The sequence below is a fragment of the Ambystoma mexicanum genome, chromosome 9, assembly GCF_040938575.1.
Source record: "Ambystoma mexicanum isolate Mex_15411 chromosome 9, UKY_AmexF1_1, whole genome shotgun sequence".
Classification (NCBI taxonomy): domain Eukaryota; kingdom Metazoa; phylum Chordata; class Amphibia; order Caudata; family Ambystomatidae; genus Ambystoma; species Ambystoma mexicanum.
In genome coordinates, this window is record NC_090931.1 from 751,850,932 (window position 1) to 751,877,357 (window position 26,426).

General features: G+C 46.4%; 1 protein-coding gene across 4 annotated transcripts in view; it reads left to right on the plus strand.

Annotated features, from left to right (window-relative positions):
* Nucleotides 1–26,426, plus strand: part of MYO1B (myosin IB) — a 1,142,119-nt gene that overhangs the window by 1,001,206 nt on the left and 114,487 nt on the right. For all 4 annotated transcript variants that reach the window (XM_069615684.1, XM_069615681.1, XM_069615682.1 and 1 more), the window contains one exon: nt 16,616–16,750. In XM_069615684.1, coding sequence (XP_069471785.1) covers nt 16,616–16,750 — 135 coding nt within the window. The remainder of the gene's footprint in view (nt 1–16,615; nt 16,751–26,426) is intronic.

Sequence of the window (26,426 nt, forward strand, 5' to 3'; positions counted from 1 at the left end):
GTATCTACACGTCCCTATTTGGTAGCCACATCATTCATTCCTGCGGTTCAGGATCATGGGCTGCCATTTCCAATACAAGGTGCTACCCTTCGGCCTCAACTCTGCCCCCAGAGTGTTTACCAGACTCATGAATGCAGTGGCAGACCCACTCAGGGCCCAGGGCCACCATTTCTACCTGTACGTGGACGACTGGCTCATCAGGGCCCAATCACCGGAGGCAGTGCACCACACTTCCTCCTCCCTTATGAACACGCTCCACAACCTGGGATTTTCGCTCAACCTCAGGAAGTCTCAACTGCTGCCTTTGCAGAGACTGACCTTTCTGGGCCTCATATGGGGCACGAGCTCCGAGAGAGTTTTCACCTCGGAGGACAAGATCACGGCTATCAAGAGGGCCACTGCTCGCCTCCTCACCCGACGAGATTTAGGATGAGGAAATTACAGCTGCACTTCACAGCATCTTTGAATCAGGAGCGGGGCTCCCAAGCAGAGCCGGTCAGCGTTCCTCCTTCTCTCAACTTGGACCTCACATGGTGGTCCAGGGACGGCAACCTACGGACGGGCAAGCCCTTCCGGCGGCCGGCTCCAAATGTCACGATGATGACAGACTCCTCGCTCGAAGGCTGGGGGGCCACTCTGGGCAGCCTCAGTGTCCATGGGGTCTGGACCCGGCAGGACCTTTTAGTCACATAGACAACCTTCTAATTGTGGCTGGTGGCAGTGGACGTGTTCTACCAACTATTGTGTTATTTATTTACCACAGATTGTGTTCAGTCTCGGTTGTGCACAATAGGTTCACCTAAGTACTAACTTGGTGGCTCCTTTTCTTTTTTCCTCATTTCTTGTGTGTGTGTGTGTGTTTTGCCATTGGCAGGAACCCTTGGGTGTCCCCGCCTAATCTCCAATGTCTGGGCAGGCAGGAAGTGGAGGAGGGGCTATACACTCCCCTGCCATTTGTCTGCTGAGTGCCTTAATTGAACCAGCTCCCACTGGGAGTCTGGCTGTCTTGTTTGGACAGCCACCCACCCCTTTCTGTAAACTGCTGTGAGAGATTGCAGAGGAGCGAGTGCTGAAACAGAATAAAAGGTGAGGTTCCTGAGGTGAAAGGCACGTCGACCACTGGAAACTGAATTAACCGAAGATGACCAGACACGCCTGCAGACCCTTTGCAACGCCATGAAGCAACCGCTACTGTCCTGAAAAGGATGACTCCTTCCCTTTGACTGCTGGGAATAACCTTTTCATAGACTAACTACAATCAAAGCCATCTCCCGGGACCCTGTGACTTTCCAGAGCTTCGGAACCCGAATACCAGGAGACCTCTGACCCAATTGAAGTGCATCATCCCTGAAAGGCCAAATCCATCCAGGTCTTTGCTGAGCTCCAGGTAAACCTCCAGAGGCACAATCTAATCCAGCAAGTCACCTGATCAGAGTGCTGCACTCCAAGAATCGAAGAAGATTGGCCGGGCGAATCGTTTACTTCGTTGGTGCAACAGAAAAGGTGCCCAAACCGCGGACTGACCCGATAAACTGAAGATATCTGTGCCAGAGTTCCATCCTCAAGACTGCTGCTGAGAGATCTCGTCCATTGTCTTGCCCTTCATCATCAGACTAAAGAATCTGGAGGGCAGGTCCAGCGCTGCGACATGGAGGAGAATCCAGCCACGAACATTTATTCTAACCTAAGGTACTGTGGGGAGAAAAGGTATTGCTAATCTTAATCCAAGAAGCCACTCCAGAGCGTTGGCGTGCACGTAGAGGTGTTCACGGTACCCCCTCTTACCCATGTTGCTGCTAGTGTACCTTTAGCAGGGTCTCCAATGTTGGGTTAATCTTCCTGCAACTTGGAGACTAGAAGACTTTGAGACCTCTCCGAAACTGCCTTTAGCTAGGGTTGCTCATTGGACTTTAAAAGACTTGCTGTGTGAAGAAATTGCCTCTAGAACATTAAACACTGCTAGGATTTGACTAACCAACGGTTTTCCTTCCTAAAATACCTTACCTTGTGTGGTTTTGCTAACTAAATGTAATTACAGTATTCCTTCTCTCTTTGCTGTAACAATTGTAACCACGAGCAACTACAAACTAAGCAGTGGCCTTTGAAAAGTATCTAAAAGTAATCGTATGTGTTTTGTTTCAATGTAATAATTATATAAAGACCTATCTATTGTGAATATAATCTATATTTTAATATACATTTAGAAGTGTTTCTTTGTATTGCATTACAAACTGGGTTCAGTGTACTTACCTACAGCTCACTTCTTCCTCTTATGATACGCCTGACTGCTATGCCACTCTACCTAGGTTCCATGAGTACTACAGACTGATACACATTGAGTATCTAAAAACCATTGGGATAGTTTTATAAATCTTACCTCACAGTGGACTTTAGGAAAACTCCTCTAACACCGGGAAACCTGAAGTCTGTGGCCTTTTATATCTAGCCTTTGAAATAAAGAAGCAATAGCCCACGGCAGAAGCAAGCTCAGCTCCCCACGCGCTCCCAGGGCACCTTGGGGTGACTGTTGCTGAGGGCAATGTAAGGAAGGCATGGTATCAAAGTAAGACTGACACAAGTGATCGCAGTTCAAGGGTGTTTATTAAACTTTTATCAAGGGGATGATAAACTCATATCTAGATGTAAATCTAAGATGGGAGCAAGCTACGGCCATCAAAATAATAATCTAGTCCTAGTGTTTGTCAAACATAAAAGGGCCTATACTAAAAAAAAAAAAAGCTTGCCAATCCTTACCGCTAAGTTTACAATAATGTGGGGAAATGTTCATGACAAAGGAAAGTGTTCACAAAATGATAAGTCAGGCTGTGGAGGCCATTGGCATCCCTTACCAACGTTTTCAGTATGGGACCAAGCAGGTCACTCGAGCACAGCACACTCCTGGGCTGCTTCTTCACAAGGACACAGTTCTATCACATGCAACAGGGCCGTCTACGCCCAAGTCTCTCAAGTTATCCAAAAAGTCTCTTGCTTCAGAGGTCTTGATGAATCAAACAAACTAAAAGTTCCTTCTCAAATATACACATAGGGTGATTTACTCTTCACCTGGGATCCCCCTCAGTCACGCTCGGATCCCCTTCTGTCAGTTCCTTCTTGAGTGACTCCCGGTTCACCCCCGATCTCCCTTAGTCGGGCTCAGATCCCCTTTCCACAATTAGCCTCCCTCAGCCGGGCTCGGACAAATTACAGTTCGTATTTAGCAATCGAAGATTTTCAAATGTGTACAGGATTTAACCCGTTACAGGATCACTTCGATTGTACAGTACACAATTTTACGCTCTCAGTTGGATGCATAACAGTCTCTTTCGAATGAGCTCCAACATGGTGCCGGACCACTCTTTCTATGGCATCTACCTCGGTTCCAACAGTTCAATCATTCCTTGGATATTCCATTATACTCGCGTCACTCATCACATACGCCTTGCACTCAGTTCTTTGCAGATTTCTTCATGCAATGTTTCCGCTTGCAACCATAATTCTAACACAGTCCGGTCTGCTATCTGTCTCCCTGCCTCACCACTAGGGATGTAACGGTATAATGGTATACTGTTATGGATACCGTGAACAGCTTAATTGAACTATAATAACCGTCATGTTTATACCGGTATACCGTTTTACGGCCTGCAGCTATTAAGTGAGCTTATCAATCTGATTTGGAAAGGCTGCAGTAAGCAAGTGCTGTGCATTCTGGATCTTGTACTGTGGGATGTGGCATTTGGCAGACAAGAGCATAGGGAAAAGGAGGCCACATTAGTAAATGCAGCTTTGATGCTGTGACTGCTCTTTCTCTGTGATCAGTAGAGTCGGGTTAAAGATCAGCCAATTTGTAGTGTTCTCACCAATTTGAAAGATGGGGAACTATACATCCCAGAATTCAAAGGGGAATGAACTGGATGCCCTTCTGATGCATGTCCACAAAAAACATTAGCTCTGTAGACTGTATGAGCACTGGGCCTATCAGTGCTTTGTGCTAGTATATAAACTGCCCCTCTGCCCCCGCTGTCCTTCGTGGAAATTTACACATTGGCACTAGAGTTGTAGCTTCGCTTGATCCTTCACCTGCCTTCTGCATATGGCACTGGACTCAAGCAGGCAGGACAGATTCTACATTCAATTTGAAGTATCCAGAGCAATAGGGGTGATCTATTTCTCAGGTCTATCCTCGATGTGTGACACCACCCATGAAAGCATTCCTCCATCTCAACTCACATGACAAGGGTTCTAATATGCTCAGACCTGGGGAAAATGGCAATGATGGGGCTGTGGGGATGTGGTGGTCTAGGCCATATTTGTGCCGATATGTATTTTAACTTTGTCGTTTTCTAAATGTTTTTGTGCCACTATCTTTAAGAAGGTAAATTAGCATGTATTGCAAGAATCAAGAAAGAAATCAAAATCGCCCACTGAACGCTGTCCTATTAGGATTACATGGTCAGTGGTGACTCCAGCATCAGACCTTTTATAATAATAATAATAATTTAGCATTTATATAGCGATACGAACCCTCGGGTATCTGAGCGCTGCTTATTACCCACGGTGTGTGGTGCTCGTTTATCGACCTCGGAAGGATGAAAGGCTAAGTTTGGCTCTGTCGGGATTCGGATCCTGCGTCAGCAGGCTCTGCACAGTTGTCAAAGCGAGCGCTCTACTCGCTGTGCTATCAGACCGGGCCAGGCAGATGGTAAACAAGCTATAGTTATTTGATCAATATGCAACCTTTCGGTGAGTGTGTGTTGGCTAGGACATTTTGACAGAAGAAACACAACGGGGGCTTTCATACCTCACATGAGTGACTTTTCTCCCTTTAATGGGATAAAGAGTTATCAAAGCAAACTTTTATGACTGATCGCAGTGAGGGGTCATGATGCCCATGCCACGTGGTTCCAAAATAATCCAAGTCGAGGCCGATTTTCAAAGCGATGACCTGTGACTGAGCAGCAAGCTCATTGCTCGAATTGTGCATTTGAACACTTCCACTAGTCACTCTTTCATTCAAGGCGATCAACGAGTGAGCGCCATGAGAGACCAAATCTGCAGCTGCCTTAGATTTCTGCAGGAACAGCTAAAAATGTGCAGAGACCAGTTTCAAAATGCTGACATTTATGACCGTTAAGAAAATATTTGTTAAGATTAGTTAACGCTACCTGCTATACCGTGATAACCATGATATACCGTTGTTTGGCAAGAAGGTTATGATACCGCCATAAAACCAATACCGTGACACCCCTAAGTCACCGCCTGTGCTGATTTTATTGGAATGGCTTTCATGTAGGAGCCAGGTACAATACCACGGTGGCAATCCCTCCTCGCCACCTTGGCTATCAATGCGGGAGAGTCCCGGGTACTTTCCACACACAATGCACCTTTCTGCAGCTTCAATCCTCGGTCTTGTTTCTTATCCTCGCGGGTTTGTGAAAGTAGCGGTGTTCTTCCTTGGAAAAGTCAGGTGTGTATAATTATCAGTAATTGCCTGACTCTGCCTGACCCTTGTGTTGGGCCATGTCAGGTATACGGCTCTAGTGTTAGTCCATTGTTGCTCACGATGAACTGCCTGTGAAAAAGTGTTTGGGTCGGAAAAGGGGGTGGGGGGCTGAGTCTCTAGATATCCTACCTAGTAGGATGGGGAAAGGGTGTTATAAGGAAGGGGATACCATGTCTTGCCCTTCGGTGTCCCACTCCCTGAAGACCCCCATCCAGGTGATCCTCCCGCACTGGTCTACCCCCAGGAACTGGATACAATAGCAATGGCCGTGTCCTGGCCACCTGGATGACAGATACCCAGGGACTAGTGAGTGAGACACCATCAGGTGTCTCGCAGCAAGGATCTGTCATTCTGCACCAAAACCTCTCTAGGCTGGCAGATCAGAACCTGCCCAGACTCAGCCTGTCCTAGAGCCCCTGGAGTGTCTCTCTCAGCATCTGGAGGACGAAATCAGCAAAAGCTGCTCAGCCGCATCAAACTGGTTGAATCTCCTTTGAACCGTGTTCACCACACTCAAACCGGGGGGGGGTCGTACGGCTGCTGATTTTGACATTCTTTGGAACTTTGAACTACTGCTGCTTTGCGCCTCTCAAACTGGCTTGCCTCCTCATCGTGCATGTCACCTGTTTGGCTCAGAAAACCTGCTCGCTGCTGCAACACAACCTCAAACCGCTACCTCTTCGAACCTTGCAGCAGATCACCAAAGTCACAACACCGAACGGACAAACCTCATCTTGAATCACTGGAGCATTGCATCACATTGCGACCCGAACCAGAGACAACCAACGCCTTGAACGGACTACTCACAATAAGACCGTGGTGAGCCATTCAAACTGCACGACCCGAATGCAGCACTGAAACTACACTGAGCTCCTGATTTGAACCAACTAGCAGCTTGTCCAGCACGGTCGACAAACCTGGACCTGTTTCGACTTGCACTGTAGTGCAGCACCAAGCCTGGTTCAACGCTATTGAGCCACCGAAGAACAGCAGAAAGTTACCATGGACCCATTCCCTCCCACCACGGTCCACCATTGAGCCCTGGAGACAGGTTAGGTACATTTTGCACAGTTGTCCACTGAAAGACATATTCTTTTAAACTTATTGTGGTTGCTTATTGACTTTTCACCCTTGTTTCACCGTCTATAGTGCTGTGTCTTTCTGTCTATTGCATATTCTGTGTAATCTTTACAGGGGTGAGGTTTTATAGCTTTGTTATAGTTATTTGTATATTGGTGTGTTTAATTAAAGTATATATAATTTTTTGGAACCTTGTTTGGATATTCCTTTTATTTTGAACTGTTGTACTTTGCGGTTTGTGTTGCCTCTGCACACGGTCCGCCTGGGACATAGAATTGTCTCGGCACCAACGAAAAAGGTGGCCCACAGTTGCAAATGGGAATTCACTCCTTTTGTGACGCTGTTTGAATAGTACCCAAGGGGATTTGGGGGGGGGTTTGATCAAATTGTACATTTTAAAGAATATTTATTCAGCAACAGTGGTCACAACTATTAGCCACATAGTGAAATGGCTCATCAATCTGGGCCACATTGGCCAAAAACGTGCCCCACTTTGACCCAAAAAACTGCCCCACACAAGCATTTTGCATTTTTTGTTTGGCCATGGTCCTATTGCCCTATAAGCCAGTCCAAGCCTGCTTCTGCATCACATTCACAACCCTTCTGAGAGTATAGCCTTCCCCCTGCCCACATAACCATGAAAGGTTTGATGAAGTGTGGGCACTGAGTAAGTGGTTTAGCCACTACTTGTCCTTATACTCCTGCAGAGCAGAAGTCATTTCGTCTCGCACTCACTAACTAATAAAGCATCTTCTCAAGAAATCTCTTCCACACTCCACTGCTCCTTCCTCCTTCTTGTCTGCCACTTTCTCCTCCTCTGACCTCACCTGAACTACCCATAGCTTCCTGTCCTTTTTATGGTCTCCCCCGACCCCCAATCCCACGCCAACCTTATTCCCCTCTCCCTCTCCATCTCCATTGGATCACATGTTCTGGACAATTTGGCCCGCTGTTCCCTACCCGGGAGATGTCAGAAGTAGCAAAGTTCACAAATGGCATGTTAACCCATACCCACCTTTCCCACATGGGCCCTTCGTGAAATGGGTATGCTGGCCTAGGGAGCTGAATGCGAAAGTTCGCATTTCCACCAAGGTAAACTCTTCTCAGGTGTCTGTGTTCCCTTGGTGATGCCCTGGTGGTCTACAAACTCTGCCAGTGATTGGGATGAGTTGCTGCTACTGTTGCAGAGTGTTCCATGCCCTGCTGTTGCAGAGGTGCTCCAATGCAGGCGCCCTCTCTCGCATTTTGCGAGAAAATTGACTTTGGAAAAATTGGCCTGCAAGGAAAGGGGGGGGTAATACAGTCTCCGACTGAAATGTATTAATTCTGCGGGATGGGCGGGTGTTTGCCAGGTGTAGTTCAGACTGGTTCCAGGGTAGTGTTGGGGATGGGAGAGCTTCTGGTTCCTTGCTGATGTTCACCCTTTTTCATCTGTGTCCTGCTGACTCTGGGGTTTGGGTGGGTAGAGTCTGGCAAGCATTTTGCTCCAGAGACATGGTGTGAGAAAAAATAGCACTGCACATGTATAAGTTGGCACGGGTTAGGGATTGGGGCTCTCATCTGCTACTGTTGTCTTTAGTGGCAGCTCTGGATTGTACCCATGTAGGTCTCCCATTCCTGGATCAGAGTGGTTCCTGTTCTGTTGCAACAATTCTTCAAAAACAGTATCCACTTCTGTTATTTCTTTATTAACGAAGCATGGGGTTGGGATAAAGATTTGGTGCTCACCTTTGTGTGAGTGTTCATTGGTTTTCCAGCATCATAGGTTCAAATGATGTTGAATATTCCCTGGCCATCAGTCTGGGAATCCTCTGTGATAATAAGCAGTTACAATGTAAATTCAAGAAGCCTGAGGCTCTGCTTCAGTGAGGCGCTCAGCTACACTTCATCCTAACAGGCCCCCAGACAAAGCCACATCTTCTAAGACTTTAACATCCCATGAAAAGGGCGCCAGAGGAAAAAGGGTATAGAGGAATGACCCCACCTGATCTCTGAAGAGTCTTAATAAAGCCTTTGACCCCTGGCACACTGCCTCTTCCACCTCAAAACCACATGAACTGAAGAAAGATTTGTCTACAACCCTGTCAACCACTACGGGCCTGTCCTCCAAGTCTACGGTTTCTTGAACAAGTAAGTCTTATCTGACGTCTTTATCCACAAAGCACATCCAAGCGCCATCAACATCATGGTAGATGGCGGTGACACAGAATCCTACTGTGTACCCTGTCAACGACTTTGTCAACAATGACTTCAATCACAGCTTCAGGGATGATCCCATTGACTATCTCGTGGATTACCATTCATCAACCACTACTTTGTTGTTGACTTTTTCCTTGCACCCGCCGTCAACTTGTCCGCCTACAAGGGACCTCAGAACAACAATCTATATACAGCTCAATAAATACCTTAATAATAACTACTGTGGTGACGCAGAAGACCAAAACGGACCATTTTCACACTGCAGCCATAGGCTCCTCCTTTGTCAGAGCTTTTCATGTTTTTCCAGAAGATATCCTGGAGCACACCATTTGAAACTGAAGGCCCACTAGGCATCTTCTCCATTGACTAATTACCAGGGGCACATTGCATCCCCCTTCGATAACGTTGAAGGCCAGGCCATGACCCATGGAACAACCTGGTCCCTCAACTCTGACTCCACAACACATTGTTCATCCATGGTCTTCTAAGCACCTTGCAAACTTTGGTGTCCGAACATTAAGATGGGGGTCTACCATCCCTCCAAGACCTGATCCTGTGCTTTCAATGCTCTCAAAACTCAGCTATTCTCCTAACCCACAACCTGCGCACCTGCCTGCGTCTCAAACGCCATTCTGTATCACCACCACATTGTACCTCTTGCATGTATGATAATGCCTTCCATGTATGTAATTGTGCCACCCCTGCCCTTTGTGTGACAGCAACATCACAATTGTAGGACTTGTAACTGTAAAAGTGCCTCAATGCCTCTGGGTTTTCTGTGCACTTTACAAATGAAATAAATAAATCTATTCCAGAACCTACAGCTCCTACGGCATCAAATCAGACTGCCTCCAGATGAAGAACAGCCAGCTGTGCACCGAGTCTCCTCAGATTCCAATCTCATTGGATGACACATGTCAAGATATAGCCCCCCACCCCCACACACTCTTCAACTACAGATACATGTGATGACTTGGTGCTGGCCGATGGGTAACCTGAAGAACACCCTTGAAAGGATTCACCCCTACAAAAATGTGTGATCTCCTGCCTACAGAAAACCAAAGGTTTCCTATAACAGCGGTGTAAAAGGTCACGGAAAACAATGCTCATGTTGGATGACATTTGGGAGGATGTCCTGGTGACCATGAATCCTTTCTCTGGCCCAACAAAGAAGGATTGTTTTGTGAAGCAATACAGGGCACCTGACTGTGCCCTGAAATGTTTACAGACACAACCAAGCCCAGACTCTGTGGCCTTGGTGGCCACAAGACATCTGCTAATCCTTCAACCTGTGCCGTCCCTCCCGACAACGAAGGCATATAGCTCAATGGTTTCTGGCAAGCAAGTGAGCTCCACGGCTGCGACCACCATTAAAGCAGCAAATTCACTAGCCATCCTAGCTTCGACTTCCTAAGGATAGGAAGTTGGAGACCTTTGTACTACTTGGTGAAGGAGAATTCACTTCTGACCACACTATCTCTGTGGTCTGTGACAAATCTTGATAATTAATTTCTTCTTCCCTGGGTGAGGGAGCCACCCCCTTTGGGTTTGGGAAAGTGGGCCCTCCCTGGGAGTGACTCCCCTCCAGGGGGCAAAGTCTCCCATTCCCATGGAACTCCCTATACCTAGAGTGTTTTCTGCCTACATGGAAGTAAGAGAGACTGACACTGCAATCTATAGGTTGGACTCAAAACAACCCTGACTTTACCTCTGTTTGGCTCAAGGTAATGCTGAACTCTCCATAGGCTGGGCAGCTGACTGGGAAAAATATGCCCCTATGAAATCTCTGAGCAGGAATAAAGAGGCAACAACCCTTGAATGGAGAAAGAGAAGCCATACGCAAGCCTCTGATGTGGGGTCGTCGGGTATGGGGGAGAGCTGTGCTGAACAGCGGAGCCGGCTGTGATGACAAAGACGTGCAAGGCCTTCGAAGCAAGAGCTGCACAGAACAAAGCTTACCTGGAGGAGCGACTACCCCAAGGACCTAGTGGGCCCGGTGCCTGTAAACTGATGCCAAAACTAGGAACAGAGTGAATCCTCTGCTCTCAACGTAAGAGCAAAATAGCTAAAGAACGCTGACATGAGCAGAAGCCGAGGACCACTTGTATCCAATCAGGAGGAGCGGAGAGCCGTGGTGAAGGCCACCATTGCTGAAGAGACTCATCCTCCCTGGAGCTAACCCTGCAACACTGAAGGTACGCAGGTTTTCCTAGGTCAGAGGGAGACGGATAGAATGAAGAGTGAGTAGGGAAGAAGGAAGGCTTGCCCTGAACCCATATCAGGGTTAAAGAGCCCAGAGAAAAAGCACAAGCACAAGAAAAGGAGCAGGTTTACATGAACCTAAGAAACCCAAGTAGTATCAACCGCCAGAAGGGTGGCAGGAACCCATAAGAAAAAAAGAGAGCCACAAAGAAAGAGGGCTTACCAATACACCAGTGTTACATGAGACATTGGGATAGAGGAACCAAAGGCGGCCTAATAAAGCGAAGAGCAGATGCAAGGCACCCAACACCAGAACCAAGTGGGGAGAGACCCATTCAAGTGGTGGAAATGGTTCAAGGGAAAATCCATCCACCTACAAAAATGTGGACAGTTTGTTTTTGCAAGAACGTAAGAGTTTTTGGTGTTGAACTTGGGAAACCTTAACTTTGATAGACTTTCAAGAACTGTAAATTACAGATAACCAGTGGATCCAGAGCTAGGAAGAATTCCTACAGCACCTGAGAGAGACATCACAGTGAGAAACCGTGAGTGAAGAACACTCTAGCTAATTTTCTTTTAAATGTTTTCTTAGTGGTAGGGCCAGTTTAGTGTATAGGTTTGGGCCAAGGACTATTTTGCTTTTGACTATTGACAAGCATGTTGCTTTAGTTTTGATAGGAAGGTTCTTCCCTTTAGGCAGTAAGGTTAATGGGGTGTTTTCTTTTAATTTAAAGAAAGTTGCTTGGAAACCATGTACTCTGGCCCAAGTCCTCTTCTGGTTTGCCACAGGTCATTGATATTACAGACACGGGTTTCTGACAGGTGGGCATTGGTGCCGTTGTCCATCTGCAGGGTTGGTGGAGGGCTGCTACCTTTGGGCCTAAGGACCTTTTTTTGTGGAAAATGTTTGACAACAATTAACGGCAATCAAGACAGACATGGCCACAACCAGATTGCTGTGTATGCTACGGCAACGCCGTCCTTTCCAGTCCGTTCATTCCAAACAGCACTTCTCTTGTCCTAGCAGGGACTACTGCTCTCCAAATCTTCTAGAAGATTGCCAGTGATCGGTACAGAGCTTGGTCACAATCATACCTGACGTGCCCACAGACAACGAGGTACGTCGCCACCAAGGGCAAATCAAGTAAGCAGGCATAACTCGTGCTTACCACTACCCTTTATTTCTACATTGTATGAGGGCTGTTGCCTCTTTTGTCTCTTATCCCAACATTGGATGGGTGCTTTCTGTACTTGCATAGGGACACATCTTGGAATTTGTTGAAAGACCTCCTAACCTCCCCGCCCCCCAACAGGCAGGTCAGAAAAAAATCTATCTGCACTTCAAAAAGAAGTACGAGCACTGCTGCCAAAAAAGGCCACAGAGAAGGTCCCTTGTTTCCAAAGGAATCTGGGAGTCTACTCTTGCTACTTTCTGGTACCCCAAAAAATCAGGATGATAGCAACCCATCCGAGATTACTCAACAAGTTTAACCACACTCAACCATTCTAGATGGTTACCCTCCAAAAGATCCTTGGTCAACTTTGCGACGTGGTTTTCCTTTCATCCCAAGTCATGGAAAATGCTTTTTTCCACGTCCCAATTCACCGCCTGCACAATCAATTTTTGCGTATGTTTTTTACTTCCATTGACAGTCTTCTCAAGTCTGCCCCAAGGATTTTGACCAAATGGCTTGCACCTGCTGCAGCTCAAATCATCAGAAGAGCAGGAATGCAGTTCTACATCTAGAGAATTGGTTGGTTCATGCTTCAGCCCCAAAGGACTCCTCAACATCACTGGGTCGCTAAGTGGATTATGGGAAGTCATCCAAAACTCCATCGCTACATATGGTGGTTTGGGAACAAACTTCCTTACTGCAACTTCAACCGCAACCCCATCTAACAGCAGGGTATGTAAAAATTCACCCACAATTCAGACTACTTCAGAAACCTGTTGCCTCAGTGTGAGCACTAATATCCCTTTTGGTATGCTCTAGTCCTAAATACAATTGATCCAAAACTGCAGGATCTATATGCACCCCCTGCAGGAATTTTTGGATGCTCATCAGAACCAAGTCTCCCCACATTGGGACTACAAGGTCAGACGAAACATTTGTTTCGCAATGCTCTGCTGCACGGAAAAACAATACAAAAATTCAGACATCATTAATACAATGTTCTATGTTAGGAAGCAGGTAAGTGCCTGATCGCAGATCCTATCCAACAAGGCACAAACACTATGGAAAATGGTTATTTTCACCTACCTGGTGTCAAACACTCAGTGGCTGACTCCCTCAGAGGGTTACTGTGCTTCTGCCACAAATAGTAGCTTATACAGAACCAAGCAGACATCCTCTTTCAAACATGTTGGAGACCGGACATAGACCTGTTCACCACAAAGGCCAGCTACATGTGAAAAACATTTGCTTCAGCAAGCCGGCTGGGGGGACATGTTCACATTCCCTAGGCAATTCCCTTTAAGCCTCTCCACTAATAACTCTCATCCTGGGAGTCCTTCAATAAGTCAAACCGCTCTGTAAACTGATCCCTGTGGCACCAGCATGGCTGAGATAATACTGCTTCTCAGAACTTCTGGTTCTCGCCAAGACTGAACCCATCGCTTTTCAGTATGTCAACAGCCTGATCTCCTGGAAAGTAGGAGAGGTTCTTGACCACAACCTGCTTCTCTCAACCTCAAGGCCTGGCTCCTACACCCCTGGAGTTTAGTCACACCAACCTGCCTCAAGATTGCAGATAGATTTTATCGGGGTGAGAGGAACATCCTGCATTAATAAAAAAAATGGATAAGGTTTGCGGTTTGGTGCCCAAGCAAAGGGCTTGATCCCCCTCAATTTACACAAAGCTCATCTTTGCACTATTCCATGCATTTCAAGAAACTGAAGATGGCCTAGAGTGGCGGAGTTAAGGCAGTGTGAGAAACCTCAAGGTGTCTTCCTGCTAGCCCCAGGGGATCTGTCATCCAGGTGGCCAGGACAAGGCCATCGCTATTGGACGACAAGGAGGGAACTGCCCTTGCCCTTTTCGGGGTAGGACAGTGATTTTCAAGAGGCCTCAAGGAAAAGAAGCATAGGACCAGGAATTGCAGCTGACAAACGGTGCAGTGTGTGTCAAAAGTACACTGGTGTCCTCCTGCATCGATATCCAAGGTGCAGAGAAGTGATTGCCACTCGGGTACTGTCCTTGACTCCAACAGCAAAGCATCGCCAGTGAGTTCAGCACAGCCGGTGAGTTGGATAAACTGATAGCAGACCGGACTGTGTTACGCTCAAGGTTACAAGTGACAACATTGTATGAAGAAAGAGAACTTGTATGCAATTGAACTTTATGAAACCGAAATAGCTACCAGATACAGAGTGGTCCAACGCCACGTGGGTGCTCACTCGAAGTTCTCTGTTTGGCATCCAACTGAGCATGTAAGAATTATTGAACTGTGAAATCAAAGTGGTGCTGAATCCTGTGCATATTCGAAAGTCTTCGATTGCCTGTGAACTGAATTTGGTCTGTGCGTGACTGAGGAGGACTAATTGTATAAAAGGGGATCTGAGTCCGGAAGAGGGGGATCCTGGGTGAACCATAAATCACCTGAGAAGATATTGCTGTGGCAAGTGTGAACCCGGCTGAGGGATGCCTGCGAACTAAAGTTGGTCTGAACCGGATTGAGGGAAGCTAATTGTACGAAAAAAGATTTGAGTCCGGTAGCGGGGGATCCAGGGTGAAGAGTGAATTGCCTGACTTGAATATTTTGAAAGGAAACTTTTTTAGTTGTTTCTGGTACATCACGCCTCTGAATCCAGAGACTGTGAACGTAAGAGACTTGGGCAAAAAAGGCTCTGATGCTGGTGAAAGGACTTGTGACCTTGTGCGGAAAAAGCCCAAGAGCGTGCTGAGCTTGAGTGACACCCCTGATAAAGTTCAATAAACATCCTTGAACTGTGACCACTTGTGCCTGTCTTGCATTGATACCATGCCTTCCTTACTGGAGACCCTGCCTATTTGCTGAGGAATAATTAGTTTAATAGAACACTAAAGTGAGTGCAGTTTCATGCATTTCCATTGAAACTGTTTATCATAACTGACGATTCACAGCCTGATGGAATATTCAATAGCATGTTAATCTATGAAACATACCAATGCTAAATAGCAGCAGTTACAAGTATGCAACTTAATCCATCTGCCATAAATGGCACTATACCAAACGTCATTGTTTAGCAGTGATGTCAAAGGTGCCAATAGACATCTCTCCCTTTGGTGTCAAATGAACTTTTAAAGGCAGCTAAGCAAAACTGAGGCATAGTTTCTCTTGTGCACAGGGGTGCGAAAATGGCCAGACCGGTTTCTGTACATACCACTGTTACATCCTTTAGAGGCAAGCTGTTCGTGTTGATTTACGTCTAGCCTCCATTTTGTGGCTGCTGAGGCACAGCCAACAGAGCCCATTTTTAATAAGCATTGTATGCTGGTGTGCATGACAATGCACTTCATGTGCGCAAGCACACACCAGCCAGCTCATTCTGTAAACATTTTGACCCAAAGAACGTGTGCTCTTTTGAGGTGTGCCTAACTACCATATAATGATTTATAATTGGGTAAAAGCTCTGCACTGATCTTTGCAGCACATTTTGTAAACTATTTCACTCTCAGCTTATGCCCCAGAACCTTTTAAAGTGAGCTGCAGAAACAGGGGCACACCTATCAACAAGAGAGAAGTATCCTCTTTTCTGTTCCTCATGCTTTTCCCTATTCCACTTTCAAAAACGAAGTGACAGGCTGCCGCGTTAGACCTTCTTGATGGTGTTTCAAAACAATTTGTACCCTAAACGTTGTTTTAAAAAAATAATTAAATGAACACAGCACTCATCGGTGCTGTCAAATACCTGTAATTAGCCAATCACTGGCCGTGTACTCACACCGTTGTGTGCCTACAAATTATGCAATATGATCTAAGCAAAAGTGTCACAGTTCTAAGGTGGGGGCTGGTTCCCTGTACCCTTGAAGATATGTCTTAAGGCTGGTAGGGGTCCCAGTTCCCTTAACATGTCCCTAGTGGTCTAGAGGGTTCAATAAAATAATATCGGCAGAGCCCTGATGCTCTGCAGTTAACCACTGTGTGCACAGCCAGTTGCGTAAATCCTGCGCCTTCAAACTCTTGTCACGTCTCTAGATTGTTGGCATGAGACATCTGCTATATGGCCTTCTGGAGTCGGAGGGTGTTTCGTTTTCTCAGGAGTCTCAGCCTCCAGTGTTTGTGGTTTCTACCTAGGTGAACCTACCAGTCCATAAGGTTCATAACTGAACGGTTAACACCACGTGTTAAGGCACTGAGCATTTTATAAAGCAAGGCTGAACAGTGACGCTTTCCCTGGCAGATGGCAATCAGTCACAACACCAACACATTTGTTGCCTTATTTCCTAAAATGTAAAGGTTCTCCAGCAATTGACTTGGAAAACCAGATTTTTCTTTGGGAGTTAGTGGGCTGACAAAAAGGAAAATTACAGTGTTTTCAATTATATTTTTCCTTCTTTGTTGTGGACATCGTTTGAATGTAGAATGGCTTTCACAGTGTCTTCTGTGTTGCTTTAATTATTAACCTAATGAAATGTCTTTTATAAACACAGATACAAATGTACTTTCTGGCAATGAAGAAGAATATGCCTAATCTCTCACCGATTGATAGTGGCTGGCCAGTGAGGCGGTATCTTTTTCTGGAATCCACTGACAAGGAGATGAAGCGAATTTTCCACTTGTGGAGGGTAGGTTTTGCTTTTGTTTCTGCAATCTATAATCTATTGTGTTCCTACTTTCTGTTATATTTTTGTTTGGCATATTTTAAGTTATTCTCTTTCAGACCGGGAAGCATGACTTGAGTTTTCTGAAACGTTTTTATTTGACCTGTGATCCTTCAATTTGGCCCATGTGAGGATTCTGAGGGCATCCTCACTTCTTTTCCCAACATATCCCCTCCCAGGTGGCCAGGGAAAAGCCATCCATATCGGATCCTGACCCTAGTGGTGGATATGCGTGGGAGAATCACCTGGGTAGAGGAGACTTGGGAGTGGGGATGAGTCACCCTCAGGTGAGACACTTTATCCCCATGTACCTTTTATAAGGAGTCCGACATCCCCCAGGCCTTTGCAGGCTATTTCCAGTCCCTTCCCTATTTTTCCAGTAATCCATCTCCCAGTAAACACCAGTCAAGTACTGGGATGAGGAAGAGACAAACTAGGGTCATACATGCTTTCTTTATCGACTATCTCGCATGCAGACACTAGTTATGTACTGGAACGAGGAAGAGGCAAGCAAGAGCAATGCAGAACTTCCAAGTCGGCAATGCGCAGCCTAGTCCTTTCTGGACCAATCAACCTGGCGGGAAGTTTAAAAGCAGTAAGAACAGTGAGAATGTAGTCCGCTGCGAAACAGGTCGGCAGTCAGCTGCGGAAGCAGGTCTCCGAACTGCTGGATGAGAGCAGACCTCTCCAGGTAGACAGCCTGCCAGACTAAGTGCTTGAGAACTCCAGAACGATGCAGAGTGTATGCAGCGGGAAGCGAGGCTAAAGGAAGCTGGATGCTGGTGGCGGAATACAGAGAAGGAATCAGCGTGACCAGTAGAAGCTGCAGAGGGAGGCCCGAGCTGTGTGAGACACATCGGAAGTGAGAGCGAAGCCACAGAAAGTTGCTGTGGGGAAGGAGTGTGGCGATGCACGAGAGAGACCGAGCTCCTGTAGGCAGGAAGCCTCACTGGAACGCCGTAAGCACCAACCAGTGAGTTAGCCTACGAAAGGGGACACCGGGGCAGCTGGCGAGCATGCAAGACTTATAAGAAAGTTAATAAATGCCGGTCTAAATGAAAACAAGAATTTTTAATACTGAACTGAATGAAAGCAAGTACGGTTGAATAGTGTTATGAATTGATGTAGTTTTGTGGAATCGCACAATATAAAGGAACTGTGCAGATTGAGAGAAAACGCATTGGCAAGGGCCATAAAGGAACTGTGATACATGTGTGAGAAACCTGACTGTATCCTCCCACCCACTAACTCAGGATCTTCTGTTCAGGTGGCCAGGGAAGGGCATACCGCTTTTGGATCCCGACCCTGGGTGCGGACAAGGAAGGGAGGATCACCTTGGTAGAGTCGCAAGGGAATTGGGAGGAGGATACCCAAGGGTGAGACATGGTATTCCCCAATCCCAAAAATACTCCCACCTACTATCCCTCAGCCTTTTTGGGGTATCTTCAATCTCACCCTCCCCATTTCCAACAAATACTGAGGAGAGGAGGAGGCAACGAAGATCAGTAAAGATTGCCCATTGGAATAACATGGGAAAAATAAGGGAGACATACCCTAGAAAGAACACAAGTTGTCCTAATAATAGTCATGCTGGGTCAGGCATTTAGTAGTGACCATTCACACCTGATTACACTTGACTGTTTTTTTCACTATGAAAGGTGTGGTCTTGCGCAGATGGAAGGAGCGAGCTCAGGTGGCATACTGGACCAGAGAAGCCACGAACCTGGGAGCTGCAGGAAGGGGGATCTGGAGGAGAACGGCATGCTGCAACACTGGTCTGGTGCTTGAGAGGGCTGCAGCGTGGCTGGGGAGCTGTTTCTCTTGAGAGCCGGAGCGAGGCAGCTGGGACCCTGCTGGTGGTGTCCGTGCCATTGCTAGTTCCCTTGGGCCATGTGCCTAGCCCAAGGCTGACTGAGGGGCAGGTGGTGAGACCCTGACCTCAATCCTGCATATCCCGGAGGGACCACCTCTGAACACGACACTGCCCAGTAAGTTTCGTGAAGAATGTGAGAGCAACTCAGGAGCATGCGTTTGGATGAGAGCGGAGCGGGAGAAAGGCACAAACCGTAAAAGTGGTACAGAATTGAAAGGAAAGAAAAGTATACAAAAGCTGAAAGCAACAGCAAAGCGGAAAGTGTAAAGTTAACAGAACGGAGCAGAAAGTAAAGCAAAAGGCAGATTGGAGCTGAAAGCGAGCAAGTGACAGATCAGAGCGGAAAGTGAGTGAAAGTAAAGAAAAGCAACAGTGCAAGTGTGCACAAGGGTGAGAGTGACCCGTAACAGAAAAGGGGGTGCAAGGTAGCCCAAGAAGAGTAAAGAAGTGGTGCCAGGGGCCTGATGAGAAAAGGAAGGCAGCGGTGCAAGTGTGGACAGAGTGAAAAGAAAAAGTAAAGGGGTGCAGGAATGCGCCTGAAGAAGACCAAGAGAAGAAAGAAATACACAGGGGGGTCATAGGTCAGAGTGAACGCACTGAGGATGAACCAATCCCCTGGCGTTTTCGAAAGGTTCTGACTTCAACCCATAAGTGAATGATCTCTGCAAAGAACTGTATAGAAAATGCAAGGTTCATCCTGACAACTTGAACTGAGCTATTGAATTTGTTTGAAGCTGGAAAGGGGCCTGTGCTTGGGGAAGGGAACCTTGAGAGGCCCATTAAAGACCGCAAATTGCATCTTGAGAAAACTGAACTGTGATATATTATGTATTGTGTTGAAAGCTGGAAGAGGCCCGATGTTAGGCAAGATTGTATGCAGTACCCTGTAGGAGACTGCACCAGCCATGTCCTCTTGACAATAGTTAACCCAACCTTTGGTATGAGCATGTACTACACAAGTTGGTAGAGTGACTGAGCAGCTAGGCTTATCTCAAGAGGGGTCAATGTGAGATGTAGGGTTATTACACAATGATTCACAGTGACAAGTATCCAAATAAACACCTACACTCAAGGTTTCTTGATAAAACAATTGTTTATTAAACAGTCAGTTGAATAAGACTTCCTTAGAAGGGAGTAAAATATGTAACACAATAATATACTTCAGAAATGTACAATCTCAGTTTCAGTAAATCAATAGATAACCATTTGGGATGGCACACAGATATGTCCTACACCCTGAGGTGACTTAAATAACTAGGACACTGTGGACATTTAGAGCAATACTGAGGTTAGTGTCAAAACAAAAAGATGAGGGAATAAAACAATCGTTAACAAATATTCTTAAGCAGATAAGTACCTTTTGAATCCTCCAATGCAAAGTAAATTAACCCTTTCCTGGGGGAAAGTTAAAGCACAAAGTCAGAGATAAGTCTTTCAGGGAGCCAGGACAGCCAATGTTAGTTGAACAAAAGTCTAGGTGAGCTGAAGCACTTCTTGCAGGTAGGTAAAACGTCTTGCACAATGTTTTAGAAGTCTTTGTAGAAAATGAAATCACTGTAGGGGTCACTGTAGGGACACAAGCTGGGAAGCTTGTGAGGGACAAAGCTGCAAGCAACCCTGCCAAGGCAACCAAGACAAGTCTCACTTGGGAACTAGCAAGGCCACACAACAAGAGGTAAGTCCCCTTAGTTTTACAACAATAACCTTTGGTTTGAAGAAAGTGGTTCCAGCTGGCTTCTGTCGCTGTGTAGGTCTGCAGATCCTGCTTTTCCTGGGCCTCAGTCGTGGGGACAAGAGGGAGGACTTCTGGGGATGCCTGCACTACGAATTGAAGGTCGGCGGCAGCAATGGGCAAACTTCAGATCAGCGACACTTTGCGGTTTCAGCTTCTCGCGACTCTCGCAAATGGCACTGTTGCGGTTCCTGGATACCTTTTTATGGATTTTCCTTGTATCTGGGGTCCAGCACTCTGTTGAGGTGGCTCAGGCTTGGTCAGTCCTGCTTCATGGGAGTTCGGAGGATCTTCCAGGAACTCGGGTCCGCCTTAAAAATGACACACTCTGTTATGGTTTTCCTCTCAATGGCAATCAGTTCCTGCAGCAGGAATGGAAGTACAGCCAGCTCCAAGAGGATGTCCAGATGAGTTTGCTTTGGGGTTGATTGGTCCCACCAACCCAAGGGGAGAAGCAGGGCTTTTCTAGTCGAGGCAGATTCAGAGCTTCAGCAATGCAGCAGGGCTTCACCAGGCAAACCAACGTTCCAGTAGTTGCTGCAATTGTCTCTTCCAAGTTCTTCTTTGGATTCCTTCGTCCAGTGGTCGACTCTGCCTTCCAAGCCAAAAGTCTTTCCTTTTATGCAGGTTTCTCCCATTCATTTGCAGCCTTGCTGTCAATCACACAACAGGGAGACTGTCCTCCGTAGGACAGCCAGCCGGCCAATCACCTTTTGGGTGCATTCCTGTAACCAAGGGGATTAAGCACAGGGAGTTTCGGGCACCTCCCTCACTTCCTGCCCCTGGCAGACACGCTGGAGCTAGAGGTAGGCTTCACTGGTGAATCCCGCCAAAGACAAAATAAACAAAGGGACCAAACCTAGTTTAGCGCGCAGCATAAATCTCAAGAAGGACCTTTCCAATAAGAAATGTCGAAAAAAGACCAGCATTTCAACAAAATGGGCACCTATGGGTGCTTTACAGCAGCTGCAATCACAGCCCGCGGTAGAAACACACAATGGTAGGAAAAAGTAAACCACTGCCAACAGCCATTAATGTTTAGAAAGAGTAACCTAAAAAATGTTACTTGAGAAACTAGACAAATGAGATACTAAGTAACCCCTCCAGCACCCTATGGTAAGATAGTATGTGCTGTGTCTAGAAAGTTGCAAAATGTAAGTAAATTCATTTTCACTTCACTGCTCTTGGAAACGGTAGTTTCACCAAGAGAAGGTATTTAAACCTTTGGGAAATGTGAGAGACTTCCCTGTGCCACTGCACTGAAGGTGCTCTGTGACACAATGTAAAGATGATGCCCATGGAGTTTCAGACTCCAAAGTTAAAAAGCACACACAAATGTAATCACATTAAAATTACAGGAGAGATAAAAAGTCCAGCAAAAGAGCTAGGCGTCTCTAAGGTAGAAGGGAATTAGTACATTTCTGAGATTTCTCCCTAACAGGGACCATCTGGTCTCATTCCACATTGATGGTGCGGGAGACTCTAGGTGTACGGCATGAGTGAAACCCACAGTGGTCTCTGATAGGAGCACAGCTGGCTGTTTGAATGGTGCAGATCCTTAACCTTGGTGGGCTTGGACTTGCTTCCAGCCAGGATTTCGGATAAGAGGAATCCTGTAGCGTTTTCTTCAGATCAGTGTTGGCGCCAAGTATGCTGTGTAGAAGAGCAGCCGACTGAAGATCTGTGGATGACTCCCGAAGAGGCCCAGCATCCCTTCCTGCGTTAGGCCTTGAGCGGTGATTCAACCCTTGAACTGGTGGGACCACCCAGTCTTGACGTGTTCGAGGGTACAGCTGTCCTAACCCTTTGAAAGTGTTCCTGGATCACCCAGTGGACTGACCAGCTCTCCGTGGGCCCCCTTGCTAGAACCGTTGCAGTTCTGTTTTTTCCACCAGAAGCTGAGCAGTTATGGTGTAAGCTGCCTTCCTGACAGATTTCATCCTCCCAGCTTCAATGGATCGTACTCTGGATGGTCTTCTTCCACCATGACTGGAAGGACGCTTGCCCTCGCCTGTGTGCAGTTGCCATTACTAAAACTCACCTCACTCCCCACTCCCCCCACCCTCCGGTCTGGTGAAGTACCCAGAGGATGTCTGCATCAGTTCATTCTCCTCGCCAAGGGTTACACTCTGCTCCTGGAACTGGCTGGAAGAAACCTTGCACCTGCAGTTCCTGGGCATCTCTCACTGGAACCAACGACGTGAAAACCTACATATAGCGACCCCCAGTCGACCCATCTAGTCATCTGGGAAAATCGGAGTCAGGGAGTTAAGTAATAGCAACGGATTTTCCTCACCCTGTTCTCCGTATAATAAGTCTTAGAATAAACTTTGGTTGTTGCATCGCTTCTTGATTGCTGCGTTTAAAAGTAGCTGTACCTGATGGATAGGAACATCATTTTACTTAGCAGTAGCGTTGTTGAATATCTCTGGACATTTCGCCAACACAAGAACTCATCCTTCATCAGACCCTTTTTCTAAGAAGCTAGTGATTGGATTTATAAAGTTAGGGTATAATTCTTGTGACTTGGTTCCATTCTACTGCAGCACTACTTACCTTTGTCTTGTTGAATACGTTATTGAATGCATTTCTAAGGATCTAAAGGTGACTGTATATACATGTTCATAATTGAATGTTGTGTAATGAAGATCACCTGCTTGTTTCAGTTCTTAGTGTGTGTTTTGGACCTAGAATACAGTATTTTTGTACTTTCCGGTTTAAATTGAATTGTGTGCTTCATTGTGGACCCCTGACCCGACTCCCACTTCCTGAGAATAGCTTTGACTGTTCTCCTCTCCTACCTTGATTGGGTTTTGGCTAACCTCTCAGAGTTACCCTGTACACTAGAACTAGAATAGCCTCCAAAAATCTGTACACCAGGCCAGATTCTAGGAATCCATCTTAACAGTGGCCTCCTGAAATCTTACTCCCACAGCTGACTTTAGAAATTCATCTCAACACCTGGCAACTTTTGTACAGATAGGGCGAGTGGAAGAGGGATACTCCCAGATCCCAAGAACTTCTGCTAATCTCAACTGCAAAAAGACATTCTGCTTGGAGTTAAACTACAGAACGTCCGTTTGTGACTTGGCAGAGACTGGAAGTACATTCGCCTTCCAAATGGCCATACTGTAAGATGACATCTTGTACAAAGGGCCAAGATAAGCTTAAGAAAAAACGAACTCTTGGGAAGTGTCAAGGTCGGTGCCATCTTTGCGTCCAAGACCAAGTGCTTAGTATTGGGATTAGATTAGATAACTTAAAGGGAATTGGCACAGCAATGAAAATTCTCCCCAACAATGGTTCTGTCTGGTGGTTCATGTCACGGCCTACCACGGTGTGACTACTACCTGTGGTGGGGGAATTCCTCAGACTAATGAGTTCCTGGAGTCTATTCATCGTGGTCATTCCCTGGGGTCCTTATGGCCTGTTATAGATATTAAACAATCTAATAAAGTTGAAGTTTCTGATTTCTGAAGGGAAAAGAAATCAGAAAAGTGGGTACTTCAATGCCCTAAGTAGTGGGACAAAGAAAAGGGACACAGAGTTACTAAACTGCAAACCGCAGTGAAGTGGTTTTAATGACCGACACCGGAGCGGTACATTAGACTATATAAGGCCCCCTCAGGTGCAGGCCATTAGAAACAGAAGGTGGAGTTGCAGAGACCACCTGCCGCAGTTTGTCTATCCTGAAATGTCCTCTTTTTACCTCTGGCCTACCTTATGTTCTGAACTGGGCCTTCCACGCTGAGTTGTCTCTGGGGTGTTTAACAACCTTGGTCGTCTGCCTTGGTGTAAGAAGCTGCTATCACCTAGATGGGTATTGGGATCCCAAAACCCCACCACTTCTGTTCGTTTGAGCTTTACTGGCTTGCCTCAACCCTAATCTTCATCTTAAAACTGTGTTCTTCTGGCTGGCTGCAATCCTTTGTCCTCTGAACTACCAGAATCTGTTTGGTTGGGTTCATCTAGATAGTGGTGTGACACTCATGTTAAAGCAGCTCTCTTCTGCTGTCTTGGTCGTCGTTGGTCCGAGGTTCAAGTCCCTGAGTGACTGGATGCTGTAAACCACATCTGAACAGTTTTCGGAGACTTTGCGGACCTATGGCATTGACAGGGGCGTTCCTGTAACATTAGCTCTCTACTGTGTGTACAGGGATCCATGATCCTGCACGTGTCCATGTCCTCATTTTTTTTTCCCCTCCATCAGTTGGCCATAACTTCGAGAAGCAGAAACACCACACCATTCAGCTCTGCAACGCATGACCAGATTTCGAATGGCCGACGAAGACAAGGAAGAAATATATTGTTGGGGCCTAGACAATGTCTCTCTTCCCTTCCTTTTTCCTGTATCTGGTTTCAATTGATTCCTGACGCCTACATGGAAAACACCCCTTTCAAATTTTGCCCAGGGTGTAACTCAAAATTCCCTTGAAAAGACATGTACAGAGTGTGCAACAGCTATCTTATGTGGAACCATGCAGAGAGCTGCTGCCGAATGTGTCAGAAATTTCCCAGAAAAGGTGGGCCAATTACAACATGCAAGCAGATTCTGCGCAGGGCGAGGCCAGCACCAAAGTGCAGGCTCTTGAAGTCCAGGAATCAACTGCTGTGGCCAAGCTTGACACCAGACAACCTCGTATTGAAGCCCCTGCACGGTCTCGCTGCCGGCCTCCAGCTCCAAAGGCAAGTCTTCACCACAAATCGGGAAGAATACACCTGGCGACCATGAGGGGCTGCTCATTACCACCACAGTCTACACTACAAGGGTGCCGAGCACAGGGATAAAAATTAAGATTGGATGAGCCGGAGCTAAAAGCAGCACCTTGCTATGCAGCATTGACCTGTGACCAGGAACTACCACAGGGTAACGAGGAGCTAGTACATAGTGTTCTACAAAACTAACTTCCACATAAGATGAAAACATCTCTTTTTTGTCCATCATTTATGTCCCTTTATGCTTAAAATGTTGCTTAGATGTGTCCTAGTGTGTATTTATAGATTGTTTGTAGCACACAGAGTTAGTCACAATCAGTTAGTTGTTGGTTCTGCATCATTTAGCCTGGGGAACAGGTTCTGGTAGCTGTTGTTGTCAAGCTAGCCAAGCTATAAGCAGGAGCTAAACGGCTCCCAGCTTTCCTCAATTGCGAACCCTGGAACAAACCCTGAAGCACAAAGAGTATTCTAATTTGTCAGTGTCCACTGTGTCTGGTCCACGCACAAGTTCACGCTGCCTTACAAAGGGACAACTAAAAATATCCATGTCCAGCCAACAGAGCACAAAGACTTAGGCTATACCCTCCCTATCCTTGACCATGCTGCAGAAAGTGTTAGGGGATTTTTCGAGTTGGAAGAGGACTTGGATGAGGTTGAGCAATTGGATATCCCCCGTTTTTGAAGTACACACCCCATGTGATGCCCTCGTCGACCCGAGGGCGACGTTCTGCCAAACATCTGTTGTCGTTCAGATTTTAAGAGTATCATGAGTAAGATGGTCTCTTTTATGGAGGAACAAGAACTCGGGGCCCAAAGCAGGCATTAAGAGGTAGGTCAACCTCAGCAAGCCCAATGACAACATGTAGAGGTTCAGACAAAAGAAAATGTTCCTGACGCTTACTCTAACTTTCAAGTCATAGATTTAACAGACGAACAGAGTCCATATGCAGGGGGTTATCTAGAGCCAGGTGATTACATCATGCCCACCACAGAGGAGGAGGATCCTTTAGTAACCACCTCACCTACAAAGGATAATTTGGCATTAAAATACTAGAATCAAAAGACGCCATCAAAGAAGAGAACGAAACGGATCGCTCATTATGTGCCATTATTGTAATCAGTTGAACGTATTGATTGCTCGCACTGGTATATCAGTAAGAACTAAAGGAGTCAATCTGCGTAAAGAAAAATGTCACCCTCAGATCCTCTGTATATTAGAGGACATCAACCATCAGACTCACTGGTAGTTCCAAAACCAAAAAGAAGGTAGAACTGCTACTCCGGAGGTTCACACTAATTGTTGTCATTAAATGAAACAA